Raw genomic sequence first — 22,636 nt, forward strand, 5'->3', positions numbered from 1 at the left:
TATGATAGCGCAGTGCGGATCTTTAGGTAAAAGATTATTAATAGATTGCTTGCACGAATCTCCCATTTTGTATATTAAGTTGCGCATCCATAATCACGTACAAATATATGTTTAATTTACCAGCCGCTTCGAGGAGCTTCGTTATCTGTATGGTGGCACCCTCGCTAGCATTTTCCATTCTCCTCCCACTGCCGTGTAATTGGTCATCGTCCGTTGTTCGCATGTCGAGCCATAGCGCGTACTTCGAGGTGAGGTATTCACCCATCGATACACTCCCTAGAGACAGATCTTTCACGACCGCGTTAACTTCCGGAGAGCGTTTTATAGAAGGAAGTTTTTTAATCTCATCCCATTGTTGATGCGATAGCATTCCTTGGCTATATAGTTGATTAGGAACGCCCTCGATAGTCAATTCTACTTTTGTAATCTTGGGATTGTAGAACTTCTCTGTATTTCTTTTAAACGCATCGGAGGGGTCCTCGAACAACATTAAAATACCCTTCAACGACCTCGTGGGGACGTTTAGATTGATATTCCACAACGTATCTTTTTTGTCCATCGTGATCTTTCGGTGTCGCAGCACGCGATCGTACAAAATGGCTAAACTTCCCGAATACTGGTTACGAATTTGTCTGGCTAATTCGGGATCCGTTATCATATCGTACTCGAGCGAGATATTGTCAATGGAATAGCTAGCATCTACATTAGCGGATCTGATTACTCTACCGTAGTCGTTAAAAGTGAGTTCGTATTCTAACCTATCGCCTAGGGATGCTTGATAAAAGGGCATGTGGGAATCTAGTAATTCAAAGTCTAGGGGAATATAGAATCTGTTACCTAATGCGTCGGCAACGGCCTGATCTTTTACGATGGTACCATCACCACTAGAAGCATCTACGCGCAGTCTCAATGTGTTCTTATTACAAATACCTTGGTACTGTAAGTTTTCCCGCTCTTTATCCGTTCTCCAGAGATCCATGTAACAATAGTATACATCGCTATCGTCGATACTCAAAACCTCATTACCGCTAATTTTAATAGCGATTTTCTTAACGATAGCACGACCTAAGTTCTGAACCGGCTCCCTGTTAACGTCGGTAGAATTCAAAACAATCGTAAATGCTAGTCGGACAGTTCCCGGAACTAACACATCGTGTGCGCCGAGATTAGGAAAGCGAACCAGAAGCGTTTGATTCTGATCGATGGTACTAGGATTATTAGTTATAGTAACAGACTGACGAATTGCTTTGACCCCTAATGGATCTCGAAGTCTGCGTTGTGGGTTTAACTTGCGTCCGTATTGCGAAGACATTGTTATATTGAAAACATGTACCCTATGTTTAATATAAAAATGACTGATTTTGAACATAATGACTTTGATCTAGATAACATAACTGATACTAGTACAATCGAAGAGGGTACTGATGAAACCAGCTTTATGATCCCAACCGTAAATGATGAACTTTTAAAACCAGCCGTTGATGATTATTACGATGCATTAAAAGATGATAAAAATTATGTTACTCCAATAGGTCGTGAATATTCAAAGTTTGAGATAGATAGTAAAGGAATATTGCGACTGCGTGGCGCTCCGGATATTGATCTTATGCATTCTCGTACTCGTAAGCCCCTAGCCTTGTCTACGATAGCCGCTAAAAAAGGCATCGGCTTTGTTCGTGATGAATTAGGTTTTGTAGACTACCGACGACTTTCCGCGAAGACTACTAAGGCTCTTCAGACTATGAGGAAAGAACTCGTTAATACAGATGATTTGGAAGCAGCCTCGATGGTGGCCTCGGACGGACTCGGAGAAATCTTAGATACCTATTACGATAATTCAACGCATTCGGAGTTCAGTATTAGGTAATTACGAGGTCTTGACAAGGCAATGCAAACTATGCGGGGAGAACTCATCAATAATATAGCCAAGCTATCCGAAATCGACAAACACATAGCTCAAGAGAAAACAAAACTCGAACAGGCGGGCGATGAATTCAGTAGACGCCGCGTTGCTGAAAGATTGCGTAACCTAGAAGAGGAAAGATTGGCCCGCCTCGAAGCGGCTTCCAGTAATAGAAAGGCACTTCGTTCGCAAATCAGTCGTATTCGAGAAACTATCGATCAAGTCCTAAACGATGATACTACACTGGCCGATAAAATTAAAACATTGTTCAGAGAACAGGGAATAACAATTGCTAGTATTTTAACCGCTTTGGGATTTATTATATCGACTTTGACTCTCTCGTTAACAGGTGGTGGAGGCGGATCACCGCCTAACAATAAAAACGGTATAAGAGAGTGGATAAAAAAGCATTTAAAAGCATTAGGTTCAGCACTGGGAAAGTTAGCCGAGAAAGCCGCGGCTGCACTTCCCGGTATAATTGGGAGTGTTGTTTCCTGGCTATTGAATTTATTAGCTAAGACCACCACTTGGCTTAGTCAAAACTTGTGGGGGTTGATCGTAGCAATTGCAGGGCTGTTGTACGTATTCGCTAAGAACTATTTAACCACCAAATCAGTTCGCTAACCAAATCATGAGTAAACCAACCGAGACTCCACCCACTACAAGCGCTGTTTTTTCATCGATATGTTGTTGATTTTTCGCCGCAATATGCGGTGACACTTGTGCATCAGTAGATGTTTGTGAAACATGTGGTGTTTGTGGTTTGACTATTCCCTTTTCGCCCGTGATCGTTTGAGTTATTAATTCGACGTTCATATCTGAATTTATACCTGGTTTTTGTTGATCGGTAGCGATAACAATTTTATTATTATAACCGATCACTTGACCGATCTTAAGTTCCATATTACTCGGAGACATGTATAGTCCCGGTGCATAAACAAAGTCCACTTTGGATTGAGCGTACTGTAATGCATCTTGAAAACGCTTTATAGACGATGGTATGTCAACTGGTGAATTAATGGCGTCCTCCACGTTTGCGACAAACTGTTTTTGCGCATCGAGCACTGTCCCAGAACCGATAATGGACGTTCGTGTTTGCGATTGTGCTCCGAGAATTGCCCATACATAAGTTCTTATCGATTCATTAACTCTTACAAATCCTGGATTAGTAAAATTATTTTCCGTTTTATCATTAAGAAATTCATTCCAAGCGTTTGCGGTATCGTTCATTTGTATAAATTTTGTAACAATGTAAATTAAACCACTCTTAAAACTCATAATATCCCCTCTCCAATCATTACTATAAAGTTCCCAACCATGATACCAATGACCGACTTTATACCGATAATCATACATTCTTGAGTAAAGTTTGCTGGCCTGCCGCAACTTATAAAAATTAAGACCAGGTTTATGAAGTTCTCTATATACATAGTCGCTTTCTTCTTTGACGGATTTATTTTCCTCTGAGTAAGGAACACCTAGACCATGGTTTGCTCCTTTAATACGCCAATCTTTACTCGTAGAAACATTAAATTCCTGACAAATACGCTCATACGCGGACCTATCATAATTATTATTTGTGGCATTCCACGCTCGATCCTGCGGTAATGGAGCACTAATTTCTTTAAGTATACGTCTAATCTGATAGTACACGTGAAATGACATAACAGACTTATTCAGTTCAAATCCTGGAGCGTAAAGAGATACGCCACATCCCGTTGTGGCACACCATATGGCAAAGTTTAACTGATTCTGCCAAAATTGCATCGGATTGTGAAACCAATCGTGCACCATTTTATCGCTAGTTGCCGTGACTCTGTATTTTTCAAAGATATCGGGGAATTTAACTAAAAAATTCAGCACCGGAGGCAGTTACTATAATCGATTGATTAGTAATGTAAGTTGATTTCATATTTAAGTTATGATATAGTATCATTGTATATTTAATATGTATGTTGCACTCCCGGGAATAACAAATGGCCAGTCTATTGAACTGCTTCAAACTATCGATAACTCGGACGGACAACTCGAAGTAGCTCTATGCGATGTAACGTATTACCAACGGTGGACCAATATAAGTGCTGCGAGAGGTAATAATGAGATAGTAGTAGCATATGACAATAATAGAATTGATACTATACCTGATGGGTATTACAGCATAAGCTCACTCAATGATGAATTTTTTAAGGAGGAATTTTATGATAATAGATTTCATAATGGAATTCGTATCACACAAAGTGAGGCCACTGGGGAAGTGAAAATCATCAATGAAAAAGCAGATATAACAATTGGTGAGAACTTAGCACACACACTTGGATTGAAGCGGGCAATAACAATAGAACGCGGCATGATAGTGATTGAAAGTACTAACAGCATACTCGATTTAGTTCCCTATAAAGAGTTGTTCATCCATCTTGATCAAATAAGCACGACGGATAATATTCAACTAGAAAGTCCTTCAACTCTACTCAGAAGTGTTCCGGTCAAAGATGTAAAATACAATAGCGGTAGAACGGAATCTTTCTCATCATTACAATATAAAAAATTGAAGCGTGGTATTATTTCAGACCTCAAAATTTCTGTATTAGATGTAAAACACCAACCTATACATGTAGGATACTTAAGTGTAACACTCCATATTATAAATAATGGTTGATTCCATATTTAAGTTATGATATAGTATCATTGTATATTTGATATGTATGTTACACTCCTGGGAATAACAAATGGTCAGTCTATTGAACTGCTTCGTACTATCTATAACTCGGACGGACAACTCGAAGTCGCTCTATGCGATGTAACGTATTACCCACGGTGGACCAATATAAATGCTACGAGAGGAAATAATGAGATGTTTTTATTAGATGAAAAAGAATATATTATTAACAAATCCATTACTATACCTGATGGGTATTACAGTGTATGCTCACTCAGTGATGAATTTTTTAAGCCTAATGGAGCTAGTCTCACACAAAATGAGGCGACTGGGAAAATAAAATTAAACGCTGGAAAAACACGTATACATATTGGTAAGAACTTAGCATACACACTTGGATGGGGAGGACAAGTATTAGCATTCAATATATCAATTCAGGGAGATACATTACCCGATTTAGCTCCCTATAAAGAGCTGTGCATCCATCTTGATCAAATCAGCACGACGGATAATATTCAACAAGAAAGTCCTTCAACTCTACTCAGAAGTGTTCCAGTGAAAAATGAAAAATACAATAGCGGTAGAACAGAATCTTTCTCATCATTACAATATAAAAAATTGAAGCGGGGTATTATTTCAGACCTCAAAATTTCTGTATTAGATGTAAAACACCAACCTGTACATATAGGATACTTAAGTGTAACACTCCATATTATAAATAATGGTTGATGCATCAGGCCCTGGAACGCTCAGACAATGTAATACAATTGCGCTTTCCAATCTCGGAGACATGGAAGGATTCGGTAAACCCGGTACCAATGGTAAGTTATACGCTTTACACTTACACGATAATGTATACAAGCGGAAAGAAGTCACATTCACGGGTAATCTGGAAGATTTAAGCGATGTCGATGTTAGTAGACTCCTTAAAACCACTCCGTACAATATCATTTACAACAGTGAGAATAAATGGACTATGGTCGAGGCAAACATCAAGTGGCTACTGAATATCGTCATTACCCCACCTTATGCGATGATGGGTAAGGGACAAAATTTAACTAAGATAATAAATAGTGGCATCGTACTTGCGGCCTATATCCCGTCAAAACGAAAAAGTGTGTTAGTCACTCCCCTGCCAGAAAAACCAGGTCATATGTTATATAGTCGTCCGGCAATCCAAAATGTTAGTTTAAATTTGGTTACAGAATTCGATGATATTAAACAGAACTTGAGTGCAATACCTAATATTTCTACGCTTATTATTGAAGTCTTGTTCGGAGATGCACCGGTAGATGCCTTCGAAATATTACCAGGTTTATCGATTAAATGGCTCAAGAAACACGAGCGTCAACGTTGCAGTATTATTCATGTCGGTGCATCGCCCGTTGCAACCCTCGAGGGGGTTCAAATTATTAAAAGTGGTAGTATTTCCCTTTCTAAGATATTCTTGCCGTATAATATACATTTGATAAGGTTGATGTATACTCTCAAAACATTTAAGCAAGACCAATTAAAGACTATTATATATTCGTAATATACACTATGAGTTTATATCCAGCGCTCGATGAAATGATGGAAACTGTTGATGGATTTCGATTACATCAAATAAACGACATAAAACATCGAATAGAGAAAGATAGGGAGTTGAGACTTGGATTGTATAAAAAGTATCGCAGAGCCGTGATTGCTCTGGACGGAGTTGACACCGCTCTTGTAGTGGCTGGCATGGGACTCGGTGTAGCCGGTGTCGGTTTATTATCAACTATAATCGCCGTGCCTATCGTGCTCGGCATGGAAATAACCGCTGGAGTCTCGGGACTGGCAGGAATAGCGATAAAATTCATTTCTCGTAGGTTGCAAAAGAAAGCATTAAAACACGATAGTATTCGAATACTCGCCGAAGCAAAGTTGAACAGCATCGAGGATCATATTTCGACAGCAGTGGCCGATTGTAAGATATCCGAGGATGAGTTTCGTTTAGTGCTGTCAGAACTCACCAAATACAATGAAATGAAGCAGGAGATTCGATCAAAATCTCATAAGACCAGTGGTATTAGCGAAGACGATAACAAAAAGTTCATAGAACAAGGGAGGCAACAAGCGCGTCAATTATTCCGTGCCAAAACCAAAGAACTGGTTGGAGATTAAAAATATCGTGTGATTACATTTAGACAAATGCTTACATAAATATATAATAATGGAAAAAACTATTAAATGGAGAGAATTACCACAAGGGTTTTATTATATCAGTGATGTCAAACCAACCAAATACGGTAATCAATTGTTTCTTATCAATTTACAAAAAGAGTGTAGTTATATAGTCTGGTCTCCTAGTAAAATGAACGAAGAACTTAATAAAAATGTTGAATATCACTTTATAGATAAAAATAATGAAGAATATTTTTATTACCATTTAGACTCATCTAAAGCAATGATTGGACCCAGGTATTGGTGAGCTGGAGCCATGACTATCGTTGAATCGCATAATCATTTTGGCATAAAAAATGCCACCATGTAGTTGCAGTATAGGTATATAAATCCGGTTCCAGTGGAAGTGAGCCAGAACCCCTATTACCTATACTACTCACGGTGTTGAATTATATCATTACCCATTCGGTAAGATGAATATATACATGCTTCTCATAGGTGTGTGGTAGTGTGATCGGGAACACATTAGTAAGATAACATATCATCCATATTTTACAAAACCGACAATGCAGATCTTGACAAGGAATTATGGCAAGGATAGTTAGTCATCATAAAACTGTGCACACCAGAAAGCAGTAGGAAACGGATACAGGAAGGTTTCAGTAGGAATACGTAGAAAAGCTGGCAGGAAGTAGAGACAGAGGTAAGCTTATATACAATTATAAACTAAACGGCAAAAGAAAGTATAGGTTGTAAAACAGGGATAACTAGTGGAAAGTGGGAATTGGGAATATGACTGCCTAGGAACAGGTACCACAAAACACTTCACCCGAACGCGACACCTTTGACGGCGCTCTTGCGGTGACACAAAAATGGTGAAACAGGCTTCCCGACTATGGCATAAACTGCTCGTGCATGTTAGCTGTACAAATGCGTTCGTCTGAAGGGTATAACCACACGTGATGAAAGCACACACAAAAATGCCACGACTGTCACAGGAGCACAGAGAGAGAGAGAGAGCCATCGGTAGCAGTTTGAACAGTTTACTTCGATGCTTGGTTAACTCCTCGTTTATATAGACTGAACTTCTATTTTGTCTCAGCATTCTTCTGTTGGAAATTACTTTGTTCCTGTTTCTATAGCTGACGAATTTTATTACGATGATCTGTCGGTTCCTATCCATGTTTTTCTTACCAAATCGGTGGCACCTGTCGATGTCTGATGCTGCATGTCAGGTTATGTTTCTGGGGACTCAGGTAGGCCCCTAATTCGTAGAGAGTTTCTTCCACTGCACTGTTCAAGATCATCAGTTCATGTCGAAGATGAATGATTTCTTGCTTTAGCGGTTGTACAATATCTCTGGCTAGGCCTTCGATAAGATCCTCTGCTACACTCTCAAATAACTTGGCAAACTTGTCTTGGAGTTGGGGCAGCATGAGAGCTCTGCTGAGTTAAGTTGTGAGAATGTCAATGGAAGCATCATTAATAAAGTTAAACATCGTTGATGGATATGAGATATCCTTCTGATTAGCCGACACGTTCCTAGAAAAACTGCCCTGTGAGAGATTTTGATTTTGATCACAGTGTTGTTTCTCACTTACAGGTTCAGTGTCTTCGTGATAGAGAATCACGTACGATCTTCCGATGCACAGCGGGGATGGCATTTTAAGGCTTATTTCGCACTTAACTTCGATGTTTGTGACACCCAGTATCACTGAAGACGCCGCGTGAACAGCAGAAACATATGTCCTTGTTAATAAGTGAAAGGTAAAGGGAATATAGTTTCTATGTTTTAAACGTCAACGTCGAAGAAGAACGTCTCAATTATCAGACGTAACATATTCTATTGGGCACAAAAGGCAAAACAGCCAAGTGTTCGCGAAAAGGGTAAATTAGTAAAAATGTAAGTGTTTTTGTTTGTTTCATTGTCAATACATACATTGAAACACAACCACATTGCATTTGATATGAACCTTTAGATACTTCCCATCGTGAACTATATTTTAACTTGACTTGGTCTATTAAATAATTTATAGATACTGAGCATTTTAAACGAATTTCGAAATCATGTTTTGTATCCTAAGTTTTCCAACGTCATGTAAATATTGACATCAACTTTATGCAACAAAATAACTATCTGGCAAATACATGTAATGTATAAATTGATGTGAAATCTGACGTTAACAAAACAACTCGGCGATCTCCAAGGTCATCCTGAAGACAACATTATGCTAAGCCTGAAGTTATGCTCAATGGCATCTATCTTGTATTCATTTGACATTCTCAGTACACGACCGACTATGCCTCATCAGCACACCATTATTGATCACTCAGTCCAAAATGATTGAGGTGTTTTCTTTGACTTGGAGCTCCGAAAACGCAATCGAAAGCAAGGGTTTGTTCTTCCTTGTATGCCGTTCTCTGAGAGACAATCAACTCTAACAACCACAATCTTGCATACGTACTGGTGTATTGCTTAGGCTACAAATGACCGAACCTAAGGACATGGACATTAGAATGCACTTTCCAGGATCTACACTGACTTCATATAGTGACATGGACACACTTCAGTAGAATGCACTTTCCAGGATCTACACTGACTTCATATAGTGACATGGACATACTACAGTAGAATGCACTTTCCAGGATCTACACTGAGTTCATATAGTGACATGGACACACTTTATTAGAATGCACTTTCCAGGATCTACACTGACTTCATATAGTGACATGGACACACTTCAGTAAAATACACTTTCCAGGATCTACACTGACTTCATATAGTGACATGGACACACTTTATTAGAATGCACCTTCCAGGATCTACACTGACTTGATATAGTGACATGGACACACTTCATTAGAATGCACCTTCCAGGATCTACACTGACTTGATATAGTGACATGGACACACTACAGTAGAATGCACCTTCCAGGATCTACACTGACTTCATATAGTGACATGGACACACTTCAGTAGAATGCACTTTCCAGGATCTACACTGACTTGATATAGTGACATGGACACACTTCAGTAGAATGCACTTTCCAGGATCTACACTGACTTCATATAGTGACATGGACACACTTCAGTAGAATGCACTTTCCAGGATCTACACTGACTTGATATAGTGACATGGACACACTTCAGTAGAATACACTTTCCAGGATCTACACTGACTTGATATAGTGACATGGACACACTTCAGTAGAATACACTTTCCAGAATCTACACTGACTTCATATAGTGACATGGACACACTTCATTAGAATGCACCTTCCAGGATCTACACTGACTTGATATAGTGATATGGACACACTACAGTAGAATGCACCTTCCAGGATCTACACTGACTTCATATAGTGACATGGACACACTTCAGTAGAATGCACTTTCCAGGATCTACACTGACTTGATATAGTGACATGGACACACTTCAGTAGAATGCACTTTCCAGGATCTACACTGACTTGATATAGTGACATGGACACACTTCAGTAGAATGCACTTTCCAGGATCTACACTGACTTGATATAGTGACATGGACACACCTCAGTAGAATACACTTTCCAGGATCTACACTGACTTGATATAGTGACATGGACACACTACAGTAGAATGCACTTTCCAGGATCTACACTGACTTGATATAGTGACATGGACACACTTCAGTAGAATGCACTTTCCAGGATCTACACTGACTTGATATAGTGACATGGACACACTTCAGTAGAATGCACCTTCCAGGATCTACACTGACTTGATATAGTGACATGGACACACTTCAGTAGAATGCACTTTCCAGGATCTACACTGACTTGATATAGTGACATGAACACTCTTCATTAGAATGCACTTTCCAGGATCTACACTGACTTGATATGGTGACATGAACACTCTTCATTAGAATGCACTTTCCAGGATCTACACTGACTTTTTATAGTGACATGAACACTCTTCATTAGAATGCACCTTCCAGGATCTACACTGACTTGATATAGTGACATGGACACACTTCAGTAGAATGCACTTTCCAGGATCTACACTGACTTGATATAGTGACATGGACACACTTCAGTAGAATGCACCTTCCAGGATCTACACTGACTTCATATAGTGACATGGACACACTTCAGTAGAATGCACTTTCCAGGATCTACACCGACTTGAATTAAATTGCTTTTATTGTCTTTAATGTCATAGACTCTAAATTATCTTGGATCGGCTGCAGGTTTTATGTCGTCTTTTATTAAGTTGAAAGCCACACAACTTACCCACGCTTGTTATACGAGGTGACTACAAAGTTCCTTTGGTAATGTCAGTGACTGAATACATAATGAGTCCATATCAGCCATAACATTTTAAACGGAATATTGACGCCATATATGGTTGTTCAACATTCAACAAGAGTTAAAGAGAAAGCAGGCCAAAACCATTTTGTTTCAAATTTTGTAAGTACAACTTAATACGTCTTCTTACTGGATACTTAAAAACTGTACAAAGAAATATATATCTACATTTTAATGCATGTTACACTCACAGTAATCATTGGGATGATATTCATAATCCTGTTTACATTATCATAACGACAGAGTCCTTGTTATTGAGAAAGTCTATTTAAAATGAAAGACGGGTTCATATCGAAAAACTTATGTATATGTAAGGCTGGAATGACTGATTTGGGAGATTTTAAGGATGGATTTGTAAGTTTTTCAGAAGTGGACAAGGATACCAATAACATATGGTGAAAAGGGTCATCTAAGGTCACTGATTTGATCATAGTTTGTTTTTGTTTTTTGGCAATAGCAACATAGTCTTGTTCACTCATTTTAGCAAACCTTGGGTACTTGAACTTGCCAGATGTTAAAAAACTTGCAAGACTATTTGAACATGTCTGATATTTCCATACATAAATAAAATGTTTTTGTTTTGGCCTTAGAATTTAACATTTTTGTCAAAATTAGGCAATTATCCTAACTGGCCCTTTAAACAAGGACGGGCAACGCGCCACGACATAAGCCTAATTCGCTTTCTATCAGGTGCGCTGGAAACTAGATTCCACATGTTTATGATTTTAGGTTACCATTTACTTCCTGCTAAAAATAACAGAGAGAGGTGACTATGATAACAACCATAGCGAGGTCACTGGGGTGATAACAACCATAGCGAGGTCACTGGGGTGATAACAACCATAGCGAGGCCACTGGGGTGATAACAACCATAGCGAGGTCACTGGGGTGATAACAACCACAGCGAGGCCACTGGGGTGATAACAACCATAGTGGGCCACTGGGATGCCGCTACACGATATAAAGTACTTAGGAACACTTTCTAATTCATTTGATCACACTTAAGAATAGAAATTATGTAGTTTCTTCTGACAATGTTTGATGACCATTCCATTGTTTTACATTAAAAACATCTTCATTGCAAAGACAGATCATATTGACATAATGCAAATATTTAAAAACAAACTTTCCAATGGGTTCTTCGACTGTGCGAGCCTTTTGAATGTTGCACACTAAAGGCCTCATGAGATTAGCCGGGTCTTTGTGGGACATGTAACTTTCCGAACTGGACAGTTGGTATAGTTTGTGAATGGATCTCAGTATCTCTTTTTATACGGGGTTGTATTACGTCACTTATCAGGAAAGTTTAATGTCAGCATTTTGTGTGAACGTGTCTCTTGATTATTGTTACTGACCCAAATGCGTCAGTGCTTCCAAGTTGATCCTTTACATGCCTCTCATATAAATTCAACAGTCCATCCCTGTATTGTTCATTAAGATATTAAGGCATGCAAGACAATTTTATTGAGCTTTGATTTGGAGCTTGAAATAGCAAAACATTCCTATAGTCCTCTTCATTATGGTGTACCTGTGTACAACACATCGACCTGTATAACTAATCCTCGTCCTAATCGTCCTATTTATTCTTGGACAATGTAAAAGGCAAAACATGCAGCAGATGGGGCAGACTAATGGTTTACGTGTTGGCTCGTCTGGCCGAGTGTTACCTCATTGATTTTCATGCCATCAAGAACAGTGGAGCAGACTAATGGTTTACGTGTTGGTTCGTCTGGCCGAGCGTTACATCATTGATTCGCATCCCATCAAGGGCAATGGGGTAGACTAGTGGTTATCGTGTTGGCTCGTCTGGCCGAGTGTTACATCATTGAGTCTCATCCCATCAAGGGCAATGGGGTAGACTAATGGTTAATGTGTTCGTTCGTCTGGCCGAGTGTTACCTCATTGATTCTCATCCCTTCAAGGGCAATGGGGTAGACTAATGGTTAACGTGTTGGCTCGTCTGGCCGAGTGTTACCTTATTGATTTTCATGCCATCAAGGACAATGGGGTAGACTAGTGGTTAACGTGTTGGCTCGTCTGGCCGAGCGTTACATCATTGAGTCTCATCCCATCAAGGGAAATGGGGCAGACTAGTGGTTAAACTGTTGGCTCGTCTGGCCGAGTGTTACCTCATTGATTCTCATGCCATCAAGGGCAATGGGGTAGACTATTGGTCAACGTGTTGGCTCGTCTGACCGATGACCTGGGTTCCAATCGAAGGTCCATCTTTGGTGTCCCTCGCAGAGCTGTTTCTCAAAAGTAGCTTGAAGTGGATTAAAACCATACTCACTCACCTAGTTCATAAACAATATTAGATATCTTTTCACAAATTATTTATTAAATCATCAAATTATTATTGAATATCAATTCCCAACAATTTATTTACGCGATTCTTCTCCGTCTACCCGAGCAAAGCCACCCGGTACACGACCGCTGTATGGCAGCATCAAAGTGCACACACCCGTACAACTCTCCAGTGTCGGGATTCAGGGCGCGGCCCTCGATCGTGTAGTCACCCTAGTAACATAGAATAAACGTCGATAAACAAAATGCAGGATTGTGGAACAGACATCGTAGTTTTACACTATTGTAGCAAAGTAGGACACGAGGAGGCGAGGTGGTCACACACACGATAGTTCATTCAGCAGAGACCGCCTCCGTAGTCTTTTGGTGGAGCATCCGCCCGGAGAGCGGAAGGTCCGGGGTTCGATCCCTGGCCGCGTCATAAAAGACGTTAAAAGATGGTACTGTTGTTACCCTGTCTGGCGCTCGGCATTAAGGGGCTAAAACGACTGGTCGGCTTGGAGTCAGTATACTGTGTCTGAGTGGGGTGTTCATGTTAAACTGCGGCATGGTATCTCAGTGAGCTAGCACTATTAATCGGCATCAGTCCGGACTAGTACAAGCAGCCACACACACACGTGCATGCACGTCGCTATATAAGTGCAATAATCTTGGCCCCGACGTTAAAGACAATTTCACCTCACCTCGCCATAATCCAGCAGAGTTCGGTTTTACGACGCTTTTAGCAATAGTCCAGCAATACCACGGAGATGGGCTAAGAGAAATGTCCTTCTTATTCGCCTGTGGGGGAGCAACCAAGTTGAGGTAACTGGTTTTAAACGTGTAAGAGTCCAGGTCCTTGGTTGGATATTCCATGGTAGTGACCTTAGGTCTGATTATGACGGACTACTTTCCTGATTGTAATTGTTTCTCATGCTTCAGTCGAATTCACCTACGTCTGTGTGGCGAAATGTCGAGAAATTTTAGAGTGGTAATCAGTTTTCTCTGATCTTATCTTTGCATTTTCAGCATCGCCTTGAAAATCCAGAGATATAATTGAAACCTTTTGTGGAAGGTCACACTACATGTAGGTGTGAGCATTAAGCAGTAAGTTTAATGACGTCCCTCGTGACGGTTGTGTGATGTATTAATGCGCCACTGCAATCATGAGAATAGATTAGATATAAATAGATTCGATGCTAAAATGGGGTGAATTTAGGTTGTGTAAGAAAGAAATTGCAGCACTCATGCCTTCACACCCGCGAATCTTATAACTCGATGTTACAAAAACAACTCGTTGTAAAGTAAAACGGTATCTGATAGAAATACGTGCAGTAATTAATCACCCAATTAAGCCATGTGGGGGAGTCGAACCCGGGCCTTTGGCATCGCGTTAACCCATGCATCGCCCTGGTATTTAGTCTCGGTCACAATTCTACCGAGAGTTCCTGACATGAGTCGACATCTTCATGTCAGTAGTAATTGTGTACGGCCTGCCTTTACTCGGACGCATTGCTGACATTCACCGCTGTGAGTGTTTGATATCCACACTAGGCCACAAGACTTGCATACACCCCTGCATATGGTACTCACATCAGCCCCTCCCACCCCTGCACCTGGTATTCACATCGGCCAATCCCACCCCTGCACCTGGTATTCACATCAGCCCCTCCCACCCCTGCACCTGGTACTCACATCAGCCCCTCCCATCCCTGCACCTGGTATTCACATCGGCCAATCCCACCCCTGCACCTGGTATTCACATCAGCCCCTCCCACCCCTGCACCTGGTATTCACATCAGCCCCTCCCACCCCTGCATCTGGTACTCACATCAGCCCCTCCCACCCCTGCACCTGGTATTCACATCGGCCCCTCCCACCCCTGCACCTGGTATTCACATCAGCCCCTCCCATCCCTGACTCTGGTACTCACATCGGCCCATCCCACCCCTGCATCTGGCACTCACATCAGCCCATCCCATCCCTGAATCTGGCACTCACATCAGCCCATCCCATCCCTGACTCTGGTACTCACATCAGCCCATCCCATCCCTGAATCTGGTACTCACATCAGCCCCTCCCATCCCTGCACCTGGTACTCACATCAGCCCCTCCCACCCCTGCATCTGGCACTCACATCAGCCCCTCCCATCCCTGCACCTGGTACTCACATCAGCCCCTCCCACCCCTGCATCTGGCACTCACATCAGCCCCTCCCATCCCTGCATCTGGTACTCACATCAGCCCCTCCCACCCCTGTACCTGGTACTCACATCAGCCCCTCCCATCCCTGCACCTGGTACTCACATCAGCCCCTCCCACCCCTGCATCTGGTACTCACATCAGCCCCTCCCACCCCTGCACCTGGTACTCACATCAGCCCATCCCACCCCTGTACCTGGTACTCACATCAGCCCCTCCCACCCCTGCATCTGGCACTCACATCATCCCCTCCCACCCCTGCATCTGGTACTCACATCAGCCCCTCCCACCCCTGTACCTGGTATTCACATCAGCCCCTTTCATCCCTGCACCTGGTATTCACATCAGCCCCTCCCATCCCTGCACCTGGTACTCACATCAGCCCATCCCACCCCTGTACCTGGTACTCACATCAGCCCCTCCCACCCCTGCATCTGGTACTCACATCAGCCCATCCCATCCCTGCATCTGGTACTCACATCAGCCAGGATGTCTGCTGCTTTGCCCAGTTCCGGCACTTTGATAGTGAAGGTCTGCACATCCAGATTCTGGACCGCTATTGGACAGGCGATGCTGAAGTTGTTGTCCGACAGCATCTTCTGGACCTGAGATCCGACCGACTGCTGAGCTGCATCCCCAGTTGTCATTTTGCCCAGGATTGTACAACCATCATATGTGCTGAAGACAATACACGAAGGATTGTACAACCATAATATGTGCTGAAGACAATACACGAAGGATTGTACAACCATCGTATGTGCTGAAGACAATACACGAAGGATTGTACAACCATCATATGTGCTGAAGACAATACACGAAGGATTGTACAACCATCGTATGTGCTGAAGACAATACACGAAGGATTGTACAACCATCGTATGTGCTGAAGACAATACACGAAGGATTGTACAACCATCATATGTGCTGAAGACAATACACGAAGGATTGTACAACCATCATATGTGCTGAAGACAATACACGAAGGATTGTACAACCATCATATGTGCTGAAGACAATACACGAAGGATTGTACAACCATCATATGTGCTGAAGACAATACACGAAGGATTGTACAACCATCATATGTGCTGAAGACAATACACGAAGGATTGTACAACCATCATATGTGCTGAAGACAATACACGAAGGATTGTACAACCATCGTATGTGCTGAAGACAATACACGAAGGATTGTACACCATCGTATGTGCTGAAGACAATACACGAAGGATTGTACAACCATCATATGTGCTGAAGACAATACACGAAGGATTGTACAACCATCATATGTGCTGAAGACAATACACGAAGGATTGTACAACCATCATATGTGCTGAAGACAATACACGAAGGATTGTACAACCATCATATGTGCTGAAGACAATACACGAAGGATTGTACAACCATCATATGTGCTGAAGACAATACACGAAGGATTGTACAACCATCATATGTGCTGAAGACAATACACGAAGGATTGTACAACCATCATATGTGCTGAAGACAATACACGAAGGATTGTACAACCATCATATGTGCTGAAGACAATACACGAAGGATTGTACAACCATCATATGTGCTGAAGACAATACACGAAGGATTGTACAACCATTGTATGTGCTGAAGACAATACACGAAGGATTGTACAACCATCATATGTGCTGAAGACAATACACGAAGGATTGTACAACCATCATATGTGCTGAAGACAATACACGAAGGATTGTACAACCATCGTATGTGCTGAAGACAATACACGAAGGATTGTACAACCATCATATGTGCTGAAGACAATACACGAAGGATTGTAAATAAACACTTTGAATGAAGTCATATTCAAAGTGACAACTGTCAAACCAAAACTCAGTATGCGTTGGATTATAACGTCTGCGACTGAGAACGATGAACATATATCAACTGTTTTGCTTGAAACACTCACCTAGACGGGAGACAATCAGAGCGATGAGTGAGTGAGTATGGTTTTACGCCGCTTTTAGCATTATTCCAGCAATATCACGGCGGGGGACACCAGAAATGGGCTTCACACATTGTACCCATGTCGGGAATCGAACCCGGGTCTTCGGCGTGACGAGCGAACGCTTTAACCACTAGGCTACCCGACTGCCCCCATCAGAGCGATGAACTCACAAAGACCCGACATTCAAAGGCAATAAATTCACCAAGACCCGACAATTAGAGCCATTAACTCACCAAGACCCGATGTTCTCCGTACAAGGCACCAGTACCGTTGCGACGAATGTATGACGTTTGACGCTCAACTTGAGGCTCCATTTGGGGATGCTTTTGGTGACCTGCGCCTTGACGTGGACGACCAGATCGCCCGGCGTCTTCACGGGCATGGGGGACACCGACAGCTCCAAGATCTTCACAGCCCGGTTGGCATCACTCGCACCTGTCGGATAATCTTACACTGTCAAACTCGAGTCTTCCCTATTTAACTCGAAGCCATAGGAAATTCTCACACTGTTAAACTCGAGTCTTCCCTAAGCTATTTAACTCGAAGCTGTAGGATAATCTTACACGGTCAAACTCGAATCTTCATTATTTAACTCGAAGCTGTCGGATAATCTTACGCTGTCAAACACGAGTCTTCCCTATTTAACTTGCACCTATCGGATAATCTTACACTGTCAGACTCGAGTCTTCATTATTCAGCTCGAAGCTGTAGGATAATCTTACACTGTCAAACACGAGTCTTCCCTATTTAACTCGAAGCTGAATGATAATCTTACACTCTCATACTCGAATCTTCATTATTTAAGTCGAAGCTGTAGGATAATCTTACGCTGTCAAACACGAGTCTTCTCTTCCCTTTTTAACCCGAAGCTGTAGGATAATCTTACGCTGTCAAACAGGAGTCTTCCCTTTTTAACCCGAAGCTATAGGATAATCTTACGCTGTCAAACACGAGTCTTCCCTTTTTAACCCGAAGCTGTAGGATAATCTTACACTGTCAAACACGAGTCTTCCCTTTTTAACCCGAAGCTGTAGGATAATCTTACGCTGTCAAACACGAGTCTTCCCTTTTTAACCCGAAGCTGAACGATAATCTTACGCTCTCATACTCGAATCTTCATTATTTAACTCGAAGCTGTAGGATAATCTTACGCTGTCAAACACGAGTCTTCCCTTTTTAACCCGAAGCTGTAGGATAATCTTACACTGTCAAACACGAGTCTTCCCTATTTAACTTGCACCTGTCGGATAATCTTACACTGTCTTCCCTATATTAATCTTACACTGATTAATTCGAAGCAGCCGAGTGAATCATTTTACGTCGCATTATATGTTGAGTATATTTATCACTTATTTGTGTTATCTATATATTTGGCGAACGCCACCATTCCAGCGAAGGTTCATGTCAAGTATACGAAGGTTATAACGTTTCTTATCTTTGATCAGCGCTTCCAGTTTGAACTTTGAACAGTTTTACGATTTTCAAATCCAAATATACAAGCATACCTGTAAATAACGTTGGTAATTGAGATACATAGTGATGTAATTTTATGACATGTGGATATTTAAGTCATATCGTGGCCTGTCAGACAATTGGGGAGGAAGGCCCCAAGTGGTGCCCGTGGACGTTTTGACATTACTGAAGAATCACACGAGTGCGGCTGTGGTGCTCACACAACAAGAACTATTACCAGACCGAAGGTGAAATTCGAACCCAAGATCATAGGACCTTAGAACGCCTAAGGGACACCTAACGGAGTTTCTTATCAAGGTCAGTGGAAACGTTGTATCCCCCGCATATTCATTCAACTACTGCAAATCTGATAATCTAAATCAGCACGTGTAACAGCTGTACATGGCGTAAGTGTGAAGACACCAGGGTATATTTGGAGACATTAGCGACAAACGTACTTTGGGTACTGACGCCCTGAAATCCGTGATAAAAATAGGTATGCACATTATTATACAGTATTGCTGATCAGAAATACAAAGACGTGTTAATAAAGTTGTTCATATAATTATAAAATAAAAAGAAATGTTCCTACCACAATCAGACCATGTAAATTGTGTTATTTTGGCGCTGACTGCCAGGACGAGGCATGGAAGGAACACGAGACACTTCATTGTTGCCAGGCACTTGTTCCAATATGTGACGTCCAATGTCAACTGATAGCAGCACCTGCTCGTCTCCGTGACGTCACGCTTGTTTTACTTTTCGCGACATTTTCAGTGTGCAAATAGACTAAACTATCAAAAAAATATCAAACATCATGTAAGAAAAAAGCCATTGCATGGGCGGCATTCATCTAACATGTGATCCTAATTGTTTGCATCAAAGACGATATCGGTGACATTTAACTTGCGTCTTGATGTTCTTGAGAAAAAAAACATATGGAGACGACAGACGATCTCCACCACGAGTGTCTCAATGAACATGGTTGACGCATGTTCACAGTACACGGTAACGAATTTGACAAACGACACGTGCATCAATGCACAGGTGCCAATTGACACCATTGGAAATCCGTTACCACCTGTCTCTCAGTGGGGCTTCCAGCTGTTGACGGTTCTGTAGAGGGTGAGGATGCCTCCTTATCTAACGATCCAGGTGATACCACATTGTTCAAAGGGGTATAAGTCTGATAAGCGAAGGGCCATGGGTGACCCAGTCGTCGAAGACGCCGCAATTCGCTGTGCAGATTTACGCCCCTAGTGAAAGCCAGAAACCCATGATAGGGAATAGTGGGTTCGAATCCTGGTTCGCCCCGAGTATGTGCTTGTAGGTTTCATCAAAGTGGTAAACGGCTGAGACCTGCATCACTTCGGGCTCTCCTCCTACATTAAGCTGACACGCCGTCATATAAGCGGAATACGGTTGAAAGCGGCGTTAAACTCACTCACTCCTGAATACATCTCTCTCTCTCTCTCTCTCTCTCTCTCTCTCTCTCTCTCTCTCTCTCTCTCTCGTCATGGTCAATGAGGCCTATACAATCTAACTACAAATGACGTAGACGCGGGGGCCTTTAAAATATACTACTAGGTACCATGATCACCAAGAATCGCAACTGTGACTAGCTTGGGCCACCATACAATCTCATTAAAATCAGATCTGAGTTCTTGCTGCCGCTTAGCAAAGATCTGAGGACATCCCATTACGGGTCACGTCAGACCGACCTTTCGCGAACTCTAACCGACCAATGGAATTACTGACAAGAAGTCGACATTAGCCAATCAGAAGGCAGCTTTCTCGTGCTTTACGGCAGTAATTTCAAATTTGCGACAACGCTTCGAAACTTATTTTGACAAATTCTCGCTTAAAAATTTGAAACCTGAACAAAAGAACATTCTCGAATGGCCGCATGATGAGATATCACATTCCGACTGTCACTTTCATGATCTTGTAAGCGACGCTCTGATTGGTCGGATGAAAGGTCGTTCTGACGTGATCCTTAATGGGATGTCCTCAGATCTTTGTTCTAGCGGTAGCGAGAACTAAGATCTGATTTTAATTAGATTGGGCCACCATATGGCCTCTACGTATCTACAGACAATATATAGCATGTTAAAAGGTCGCGTTGTCGCCTTCCTGAAGTGTCAAAACTAATCAATGCGATTATTTGTGGCATTGTCGTGCTTTGAATACTTATTTTTATTTGTAAGTAAAGGGCAGAAAAAAAAGAGAACGCGACATTTTTCAAGGCAAAAATATGTCGAGTTGTGGCATTGTCGACTTATCTAAACTGTGTACAAAAGTGGTTAAATGCGCGATCATGCAACATAAACATCATGTCGCATTCTCCCATTGTCGCCCTCTACAATTAATGGTACACATATGTAGTAAGTGAATTAATCTAAGCATGTACAAAATGGTTGTACTCCTTTTCAAACTCGTGTGGTCTTTTTTTTCAGCCCTAAAGGTTCCAAAGTACTAATGGGAATAAGGGTTGCTTTTCTCAAAATGAAAAAAAATTCTTTGATAGTTTCCTTAGAAATTGTTTCATATATCGTTACTGTCAGTGTCGTTTTATTAAAAAGAGTCACGTACCAGCATACTATGATCGTGGGTCCGAATACCAGCACCATACACTTGCTTCACTTCGGACTTTCCTCCCATAATAAGCTGAATAAAACTGTCAAATACTCACTCTCATATGATATCCCTTTTGACTGAACGACGCTGAGAGAGCTTGGTAAATTAGGAACATATTTCACTATAACGTTTTTCAGATAACACGACCCTTTTAACTCACAGACTTCTGTCAGCACCTTCCTTACGCACGTATGTATGCGCATTTGTAATTAGTGTGCCCACATTATTTCGAATTAAAAGCATATTACTCAATAATTTAATATAACAGGTTCCTCTAAGTTTTCAGAACAATTTGGTAAGACTTTGAAAGGTTGGTTGTTGTTGTTTTGGTATATCCAAAAATATACAATTTTGTATATTTGGTATTTCCAAAAATATACAATTTTGTATATATGGATTGATTTTACCTCTGCTTCATTCAGTTTCTTTACACTGCAGACATTAATGCTCACAATATGTGGTTGCTATTGAAAATATTACTAAGAATACCGGACAGTATTATTGTATGTGACAAGTGTATACTATTGTCATTATGACAACTCTATTTGGAGTGGTATGAAATAATTTGTATTTATTTATGTTGACAGTATTTTACATAATAATGAAATAGAACACTTGAGCAGACAGTTATATCAATAATATATATAATAAGTGCGCCATCTGTTTACAAATACGAAGATCTATACATACAAGTCGTTCAGAGTAGTTTTAAACAATGACAGTAAAATAAATATATCATGAATATCGGCAAATATGAATATATACAATTTAATATATATGTTTCTATTATGTCATGGTATGGTGATTCTAAATCTAAAATGTTGCTTGATGTTGTTTTGACAAACAGTTGTATGCACTGTCCAATGTGATACTCCTACGCAAGTATATAAAAAATGATGTTTGTTTAGTCAATTGACATGTGTTTATTTTAAACAAGGATCAGTGTGACAGGACAACTAAGTTTGTCATCTGGTATAATGCACTTCCTCGATTAGCATAATTAGAACAGAGTTTGTAATTAGTTATA

General features: G+C 41.1%; 1 protein-coding gene across 1 annotated transcript; it reads right to left on the minus strand.

Annotated features, from left to right (window-relative positions):
• Positions 1-13,385: 13,385 nt before the first annotated feature.
• On the minus strand, positions 13,386-19,678 carry LOC139466357 (ganglioside GM2 activator-like). The gene is made up of 4 exons (XM_071248165.1): positions 19,565-19,678; positions 17,754-17,955; positions 16,022-16,220; positions 13,386-13,574 (listed from the first exon to the last, which is right to left on the minus strand). The coding sequence occupies exons 1-4, from the start codon at positions 19,641-19,643 to the stop codon at positions 13,440-13,442; spliced, it is 615 nt and encodes a 204-aa protein (XP_071104266.1). The 5' UTR covers positions 19,644-19,678; the 3' UTR covers positions 13,386-13,439.
• Between the last annotated feature and the right edge of the window lie 2,958 nt (positions 19,679-22,636).

This window comes from Haliotis cracherodii, unplaced genomic scaffold (genome assembly GCF_022045235.1).
Source record: "Haliotis cracherodii isolate W230 unplaced genomic scaffold, xgHalCrac1.p SCAF_1, whole genome shotgun sequence".
Classification (NCBI taxonomy): Eukaryota; Metazoa; Mollusca; class Gastropoda; order Lepetellida; family Haliotidae; genus Haliotis; species Haliotis cracherodii.

Coding starts and splice junctions, on each gene's coding strand:
- LOC139466357 (XM_071248165.1), bottom strand. CDS start 19,643: ATGAAGTGTCTCGTGTTCCTTCCATGCCTCGTCCTGGCAGTCAGCGCC. Junction 17,956..19,564: donor ATTTACATGGTCTGATTGTG/GTAGGAACATTT, acceptor ATTATCCGACAG/GTGCGAGTGATGCCAACCGG. Junction 16,221..17,753: donor ACGGAGAACATCGGGTCTTG/GTGAGTTAATGG, acceptor TATTGTCTTCAG/CACATATGATGGTTGTACAA.